The sequence below is a fragment of the Fistularia commersonii genome, chromosome 17, assembly GCF_037954325.1.
Source record: "Fistularia commersonii isolate RoL2024-O1a breed Wild chromosome 17, RoL_Fcom_v1.0, whole genome shotgun sequence".
NCBI classification, from domain to species: Eukaryota; Metazoa; Chordata; class Actinopteri; order Syngnathiformes; family Fistulariidae; genus Fistularia; species Fistularia commersonii.
In genome coordinates this window covers 11,798,573-11,807,500 of record NC_141300.1, presented here as the reverse complement: position 1 = coordinate 11,807,500, position 8,928 = coordinate 11,798,573, and the positions used below count along the sequence as shown (strand labels likewise).

Sequence of the window (8,928 nt, the reverse complement as noted above, 5' to 3'; positions counted from 1 at the left end):
ACACACGATAGCCACGTGCCGGCACCCCACAGAATTAAAACCCCAGTGTTCCCTTGCGTGCAGAGTCTTGCACGCTGATTTACGGCGAGGTGACGGACGTCCGTGCGTCTGCTTGCTGCTTCACACCGATTGGCCGCCTCCAACTGCAGCTCTCTTCACCGCTTTTAGGGCCCGAGTGTGTTTTTACATCTGCCCGTGTTTGTCGGGGGTAAAGAACTTTTGGTCGCTTTGATTGTCCATCTTGTGTCCGATGGAAGGATGGCAGAAGATCCTTGAAGATCTCTGCAAAAAAGGCTGAAGTTTTTAAAGTTTTTTTTAAAAACATGGAAATACCATCTCATCCTTTGAATAGGTGCAAAGCGGGGTTCAACCAGAACCTCAATAGATAAATGAAAAGCTGAGCTCACTGGTCGTTCACGTGTTAAGAAAGTCCTCGGAGCTCAGCAGACCCGTGTGTTGTGACAGATACCTGTGTGAAGGTGTGTGACTGTTGATATTATTATTATATAATGCATCCGTCTAGTTTTATACATAAATGGAGACAACTTCTGGTCTTTGGGTTGATGTTTTGAACGCGGCGTCTGACTCATGTCTCTGGATTTCTTCTGGTTCTGTAATGTTTTAACACTCATTTTTCCACAGAAGTGACCGATTGCACAACGTTCCCCCCTCAATACCGACGAGATGAAGCGATCCGTCTCCTCTCCCTCCCTGTGCCACTGACTTTTTTTTTTTTTTTTTTTTTTTTTTTTTTTATCCGTCCCTTCTTTCCTCTGCGACTCGCCCCACCGTCTGCCACCGCCTTCCCCCGCCAAGTGCGTGGTAAATCTCATCAGTGAGCTCCAGGAGCAGATGTGCAGGTTTCAGGAGGAGATCAGCACTCGCATCCAGGAGAAGAGGGCCTTGGAGGCCCGGGCGGTGCGGCGGGGGGAGCCCTGCGGCGGCAGCGGCGGCGGCGGTGGCCGAGACCAGGGTCCCGGCCCCCAGTGCGGGGCGGGCAGGACAAACCAGGGCCTCTGTGGTGCCGACAGCTGGACGCACAGAGGAGGACAGTCTGTACACGTAGGGAGACTCCATGGATGACCTCCGCTCACCCTCCCTTCCTCCCTGGCATTTCCTCTCCCACCCCCTTTTTTTAACCCGTGCCACCGCGGTGTTTGGACATTTCCGCAGAATCAAACTAACAGCCTCTTCTGAAGTGTGTGTGCGGGAAGGTTTGGGTCCACTTTTACCCCTCGGAGACATTTTGGTTTTGCAAAGCCCTCAGTGTCTGAGGAGGTTCTCAGCCATCCGGGTCATGGTGAATTCTTGTGGAAATCTTCTTGTCACGGCAACTGCGCTTGAAAGATGCCTCACCCGTCATCCCAGGGTTTTTGGCCGATCCAGGTCGTAGTGGCTTGTTATGTAAATGTTTGAGTTGATCGGCAGAAGCTACGTTGAAGTTGGTTGTTATGCTAACGCATGACACAAACAAGCAACTTGGATTACCTGGATCGGAAACTCCCAATAGGTCACTGGAACTGAAGAACCCTCTGGGATGACGGGTGAAACATCTTCAAGTGAAGAAATTAGTCAAGTTACCACGACAAGAAAGTTTGGACAAGAAATCGTACTATGCATTGAGTTTGTATCTACAATGCTGAGAAATCAATGTGTGTTTGAGTCCGTCATATAGAAGAAGCAAACCCCTCGCCCACCTCCATGACCCCTCTCTAACCAGGATTCGTAGAAGGTGCTATTTCCTGATTCCAGCCGATACAGTCCGCTTGCATGGCAGCGGTTTCTCCCCACCCTTACTAACTCGGTTTCCTCCGACGCTGACCAGGTGGATGGGACGCCGCCGCTCCTGCTTCACGAATATCACGAATGTCCAGTCAAGGTTCATCCTCCTCCCTGGTTGTCGATAACTGCACGCCGTGTGTCCGTGTCGATCTGGTGTTTTGTTCTGACCCCCTCACCTCGGGCATGCGTGGGATAATTATCTCTCTGATTTTGATGTTTTCAGACAAAAAATAAATAAAATTACACACGAGTCGGCGCGTCCCCCCCCCCCCCCCCCCGACCTCCGGCTGCGGTACAGACGTGGCTAAAAGTGCCCTGCGTGATGTTTTTCGTCACCCTCTGCAGGATCTGCTGCAAGAGGTGAGACAGCTGAAGAGCAAAGTGGAGGAGCTGGAGGGGGAGAAGAGCCAGTACGAGAAGAAACTGCGGGCCACCAAGGTAGGAGCCCGTCACATGTATGACCCCCCCCTAAAAAAAAAAAAAAAAAAAAAGAAGAAATGGGGGATGACAGCAGAGAACTTTATGCGTTGGTTGGAAAGCCCCCCCCCCCCCGACGGGATCTTCTCACAGCGTGGCGGAAAACTAAAAACTGTGCAGAGTGTAAATTCAACCTTGAACGCTAGACGTGGTTTCCTTGTACCAATTTCATTGTTTGATGATGATGAACCAGCAGAAAAGGCTTCCAGACAGAGGGTGGAGAAACCGGGGAAGGGAAAGTGCACAAAGCCCAGAAGAAAACCTTCACGTCTTTGCTTGTTAGCTTTGGAAAAAACACGTGTTTTGGCTTTGGGGTGCTGAAAAACTGTGTTAGGACAGGCGATAAATGTATTTTAGATGGAGGCGGGTGATCGACCAGGGTGACCCCCAGAAGACAGAAGACGGCATCTCCATCTTTCTGACGGGGAGCCTCCCGGTCCGATTCGGAAAAAAAAAACACGCCATCTGTATCCAGCAGGTCGTTTGTTGACGTCGGAGCGTCATTGCTTCCTCTGTGCTTACACTGCTTCCTTCCTCCTCTCTCTCTCCTCATCCCACCTTCTCCTGTTCTATACTAACCCGCTCCCCTCTGCTGCTTTCTCTTTACCTCCCTCTCTCTCTCTTTCTCTTCCTCCTCCAGCTGTCTATCTCTTACTCTCTCCATGTGTGTTACCAGTCGCTCATGACGCAGCTGTCCAGCCTCAAGCTGACAGTGGATCACACTCAGCTGGAGAAGCAGCAGTGGGAGGAGCGCTGGCGCGGCGCACAGGTGCCTCCCCTTCCTTCCCCCCTTCTTCCCCGCCCGCCGGCGACGTTTTTAACGCCCCCTCCCTCCCCACGTTCTGCTGGACCCGCCTGGGTTCCTCTTTCTGTCCAGTTGTTCATTTCTTCACACGCACCCCTTCCTTACCCCGCCTTTTTTCGCCATCCCTCGCTAATGTCCAACGGTGAAAAATTCAGTAAATAAAAATAGACGACATTGCGTGGGTGTAGACGCGGATATTTTAAGTTTCTTCGCTCGATGCGAGTCCATCTTATTTTACGACGGGGGGCAAAAAAAAAAAAAAAAAAACGCGACCCGGTGACCCGGAAGGCAGACACGCACATTGTTGTCCTCCTCCGCAGGCCGAGATCTCCGAGCTGCAGCAGCTCCTGGCCTCCAAGGACGCCGAGATCGAATGCCTGCAGACGCAACTGCTGGCCAGAGGCAGCGACAGCGGCGAGCATCAGCGAGGTACCGGCTCCCGTCACGCGTGTGATGCGCGCTTCTGTCCGCTTCGATGATCGTCACCTCTATCTAACAGCTCCTCTCTCTGCTGTGTTACTTCCCCCCCTGACTCTCTGCTGCCCCCAACGTAGAGGAGGTGTATATCAAGCAGCTGATTAACAAATGTAAGGCTTGCTGCGCTTCCGTCTGGTTTCACCGCATCCCAGCCCTCGTGTTGGTGTGGGAGAGAGGTTTGCGGAACAAAACGTCATTTATGAGCCCCGTTTTCCTACGATTTGGGTCTGGAATGCTTGAAAGTCGTTATCTGGAACGCCTTTTCCCCCAATCAGGATAGCACGGGTGCCGTCGCCATTCCACCGCAGAGCTGCATGTAGAAATATGACCGTTCACCCTCTTGTTTTTAGCCATATAACTACGCACCCTCTCATTCGCACCACTCATGAACACATGCATTCATTCACACGTCAAATAGACGGGCGACAATTCACCCTCTCGTCATATAGAAATGTACAATTCACCTTCTCACTCACTTAAAACTATGCACTCTAAATGACACTACATATAAACACATCCAACTATTCGCCTTCTCATTCACGTCATGTAGAAACAAAACCATTCACTCACTCACTCTTAGTTATATAACTATGCATCCTCTTCTTCTTATTATATCACCAGTCGCCCTCTGATCCGTCTTACAAGACTTACAACCTTCCACCGTCTCATTCACACCTCATATAGAGACAGAAAACTAGCACTCTAATTTAATCGACATATAAACACATACAACCTTTCACCCCCTCATTCGGATGTCATAGAAACAAAACCATTCACTCCTTCATTCACACAACATATGGAAATATACATTCATTCTCCAATGTGGAGTCTCCAGTGAGCCTCCAGCATGCTTTTGGAGTGTAGGACGAGCTGGGAGAACCCTGAGGAACCTCATGCAGACACGGAGGAGAACGTGGAGACTCCACACAGACAGACTTTTAACCAAAATACAAATATCAATTTGCAAAAAAAAAAAACAATATAAGGTAGATACACAGATGTCACCGTTCTCATTAGAAATCATATGGCAGGGGCCTCCGTGTGTAATTCAGTGTGAATTGCAACTTTCTGTGCCCTTAAATGTAGTGATCCTCCGCATGTTCCCGTAATATTTTTCATTTTTAAAAAAGAAATCCTCATCTGTTTTTGTGTCGTCTTCTGCCGCTGCTTTTGATGCGTCATTTCTCCCCGCAAGTGAATCCCGACTTGGACAAATAGCCGCTACCTGCTCACGATGAGCTGCCACGTGTGTGTGTGTGTGTGTGTGTGTGTGTGAGATGATAGATGTCACTGTGCATTTGTTTGGCTGCGTGTCTGTATTAGCACGGCTGTCTCGTCTCACTGTCGTCATGTTACACGAATTAACCGCGAGTCCGAAAGCCTCTTTTTGACGGCCGCTGTGTTTTTTTTTTTTTGTTTCATTTTTCGGTTAGACCAGGAATACCAGAGGCTGAAGGTGGGGATGGAGACACTGCTGGCCTCCAATGATGAAAAGGTAATTAGAGTTTCTTAGCTAAGAGCTTATTTAACATTTCACACTGTATTTCAGACTTTTTTGTTTTGTTTTTTTAAATCAACAGGACAGACGCATTGAGGAGCTGACAGTCTTGCTGGGCCAGTACAGAAAGATGAGGGATCTGGTGTCGATCACCCAGGGTACGGAATAAACTCTCCCAAATGTCATTTTCACACGTAAACATCTGTTCGACCCTTGGTCTCTGCAGGGAGCAGCGAGGAAGAGCTCAGCAGCAGCTTGAAGCTCCGAGCCATCACGCAAAAAGCCCACTCGGATATCCTCAGGTCGGAGGTGAGCTCACGCTTTTATTTTATTTTTTTTTCCCCACACGAGTGAAAGCCCTCAAACGCCTGGCGGACATCATGAGGTCTCTCTCCGTCTCTGCGCAGATGTCCTCCAGAGGATCCTCTCCTCTGATGCTGTCGTCATCACCTTACCAGAAGGAACTGGATTCGAGGTTCGTTGAAAACGCGAAAATTTAAAGAGGATCGACACGCCTGGGTCATCTGCCTTAATAATAATAATGATAATTATAATACATTGTATCTAAGCTGGCGACAAAACATATACATATGCACAAAATGCAGATTTAAAAGAAATAATAAAGATAAAAACAATAAAAGTGACAAAGACAATAAATAAATAAATAAATAAATAAATAAATAAATAAATAAATAAATAAAGGTGACAGTCAGTACACCTGTTAGCTTTACTTTATAAACATTTAATATGATTGGGTCTTTAAGCATTTCCACTGCTATATTGTAGCACTTTAGCTTCTGGCGTTTCTCTCTCGAAGCGAAAATCATAACCCTTGACCCCTAAAACTGCAGGTTGCGGAGTGATCATGATAATTATGTCAGCCTTTAAATCTGTTTTGCACACACTAGAGGATATTTAGATTGTTCTCACTATAAAATATGTCCACACAATACGAATTTATGCTTTTTTAATTACCCGAGTCAGGGCTGGCGTTCGCTGTAAATGGCTAAAATATTGTGTTTCCCATTCCAACTCCTGCTGGATCCGTTGCAGCCTAGACACGTCGCTGGTCTCTGCCGGAGATACGAGCTTCCTCAACGGCTCGTGGTGAGTCCAAGACGCTCCGTTTTAATTTATTTTTGATGACTTTGCAAATGTGATGCAAAAAGCAGTAGATGGGACCGCTTGTTTTTGTCCAGGCATCAGCGCAGATTGCAGTCCAGCAGTCTGGAGGAGCTGCAAAGCGGATCCTTACTGAAGGTTGGTCTCTGCCGCCGCCGACTGACCCGCGTCCAGCCGCGGGAATGACCCCTTTGAGCGGTCAAATAGCGGACGTGCCTTCTCGTGTCATTTGATATTTAAACTTTTAGTTCGGGCTCTAGCGCCGGAGCTCAGTTCAATAAGTAAACTCACTTTTAAATTCATTTTCCCTTCATCATTAAAGTGTTATGGAGGTGAAATCTGTTTCCTCATTGGTCCGATTTCCCCGACAGCAGCAGCCTTCACTTTTTAAATGTACTACCGATGACTAATGTTAACTAATATAACTAATAGAAATGTATATCCATCTGAACACGTGTCTAACCTTCTAACTCTAGCCTCGTCTTTGTGCGTGTGTGTGTGTGTGTGTGTTTGTGTGTGTGTGTGTTTGTGCATCTGCTGGCTGTAGCCTGTTGAGATCCAGCCTGATGAAAGTGAATCAGACATAGTTGGAGAGGTACTGCTCTGCCGCACCGCCTCACACACACACACACACACACATGCACGCACACACACACACACACACACACACACACACACTTCCTCATAAAAACAAACACGCCATCTTTATTTTAAAGTCCAGCGAGGCGAGAAGAAACGGCGTCCTGGCCGATGCAGTGGTGAAACACGTGCGCCGTAGACGCCCCGGTGCGTTCGCTCGTGTTCCCCCTCACGTGCGCGGTCCTGCACAGAAGGTCCGTCTGGGAGAACGTGACGCTGAACCGGGCCGGTCCGTCCGATCCGCTCTGCGCTCAACATGTGCCGACCCGACCCCGAGGAGCGTGCCACGTGAACTTTGAACCCTTGTTCCCGGCGGGGCTAGTAAAGTTCACTGAAGAGAACGAAGAATAATGCGATCACAGCCTTATGCTGTGCACGCGTGCGCACACATACACACACACGCACGCACACACACACACCTGAAGTGTCCTGTCAGGAGTTCTCACCGTCATGGTTGCCTCCCAGCTTTTCTTCTCCCCGCTGGCCTTTCTCTTCTTCCCTTCTTACCATGATGCTGGTCAGACGTTCTGCCTCCAAACACGCAGTTATGCATGCAGGGGAGAACATTGACATTATGGGATGGAGCAGCTGTGTGGTTCTGGAGAAACAATCCTACAGTTCATGTGGAGTCAAACAAATATAAGAGCGTGAGGAAAAGTTGGGCTTGTTCACCATTTAATTATAAACGTATTGGATATCAGATTTAATTTAGATTGTTCTTGTGATTTGTTTTTTGTTTGTTTGCTAGTTTTCATGTTTTCTTTTTTAATTATTTCCTAAATTTTAATCAGGCTTTTTTGTATTTTTTGGTTGGTGGGTTCGAGCGTTTGCTTATTTTGCTAATTTAAAAAATATTTTCCAATGTGTATTTTTTTTTATCAAATGCGTGTGCAGCTCCAGTCGGCCTCACCTTTCGAGACAATCCGCCCCCTGACAGAACGCCTGATTTTCCGCATCCTGCTACCCTCCACTTGCAGATATTGGCTGAAAAACTTGGGGAAATCCTTGCCTTTGGGTGTTTGTTTTAATATCAATGATCCTTTTTCCACCTGATAATCAACACGCTGACATCGCGACGCGACGTTGTGTCCCCCGCAGAATTCCCAGATGGATCAGAACAGATACCAAACCCTCCCGGGGAAACTGGGTAAGAAGTGCGAGCCGCAGACCAAAGTGAACGGGGATGGTGAGCAGGACCAAGAGTACCTGTCTCCCGTCCAGCTCCTGCCCGTCCACGGCCACGACTGCAGCCTGAGTGAGTCCACCCTTTCGTTGGCGGGGAAGCGTTTTTGTAATCCGAGTTTTTACTAATCCGGTTAACCTGCCGATGTGTCTCTGCGGCCTAACTCCTCTGCTTCGCCCTCTGTACCTTCTTTTCTCTGCTTCGCCGGCGTGGCGGCGGCGGCGGCGGCAGGCCGCTGCAGGAGCGCCAGCGCTCCGGCCCTAGGTAGGACCCCCAGAAACACCGAGTGACTCTGAAAGACCCCCCAACAAAAAACACGTCTTTTTACCGAACCCCATCGGTTATGCGGCGAAGAGCAAACATCTCGGACGGCGACCAACGTCCCCTCCTTTCCCCCCCAACCGTGACTCAGAAAGGCTGTCAGAGATGATGTCGACTTTCTCGCTTCAGCGTTTAAAGCGAACAGGCAGAGGAGCATGTATCGTCGGCGCCGAGGCTTACAGCCTGATCACGGGGCGAGCGATGCACACACACTTCACCTTGGGTTAATCATCCCAGGCAAATAAATGCGGATGAGAGCTGACACATCCACGCACACGCACGGCGCTCTCCTACAGGAGTTGCTGACACACAGAGCGATCAGCGGGGACGCGGCGAAAAGCAGCGAAATCGACGCTTTCGCAACATAATGAGTCAGAAACGCGGTTCCATTTGCATGAATTCATCCCCACTGGGTGGTCGGTGGGGAGGGGGGGAGGTTGCGGCGGCTCCTTGCAAATGTGGTGTGGCCTCCGTTTATATCATCGCCATCGCGAGCTGATGATAGCCCCTTTGTAGCCCCCTTGCATGTTTGGAAAGTGGCGGCGAGGCATATCCTCAGATGTCGCTCCTAATGAGGAACATTTGAAAACGTGGAGGAAACCCCCTCCCCGCGGAGCTGTTGGA

At 49.1% G+C, this 8,928-nt stretch overlaps 1 protein-coding gene across 5 annotated transcripts in view; it reads left to right on the top strand.

Annotated features, from left to right (window-relative positions):
- The window catches only part of ppfibp2b (PPFIA binding protein 2b), a 51,211-nt gene that overhangs the window by 33,340 nt on the left and 8,943 nt on the right, over positions 1-8,928 (top strand). For 2 of the 5 annotated variants that reach the window (XM_086163939.1, XM_086163938.1), the window contains exons 7-19: positions 817-1,062; positions 2,128-2,220; positions 2,936-3,028; positions 3,385-3,493; positions 3,619-3,651; positions 4,975-5,036; positions 5,122-5,197; positions 5,266-5,348; positions 5,447-5,514; positions 6,093-6,146; positions 6,239-6,299; positions 6,709-6,756; positions 7,899-8,055. In XM_086163939.1, coding sequence (XP_086020065.1) covers positions 817-1,062; positions 2,128-2,220; positions 2,936-3,028; positions 3,385-3,493; positions 3,619-3,651; positions 4,975-5,036; positions 5,122-5,197; positions 5,266-5,348; positions 5,447-5,514; positions 6,093-6,146; positions 6,239-6,299; positions 6,709-6,756; positions 7,899-8,055 — 1,183 coding nt within the window. The remainder of the gene's footprint in view (positions 1-816; positions 1,063-2,127; positions 2,221-2,935; positions 3,029-3,384; positions 3,494-3,618; positions 3,652-4,974; positions 5,037-5,121; positions 5,198-5,265; positions 5,349-5,446; positions 5,515-6,092; positions 6,147-6,238; positions 6,300-6,708; positions 6,757-7,898; positions 8,056-8,928) is intronic. The other 3 variants (XM_086163941.1, XM_086163940.1, XM_086163942.1) reach the window with 3 other exon arrangements.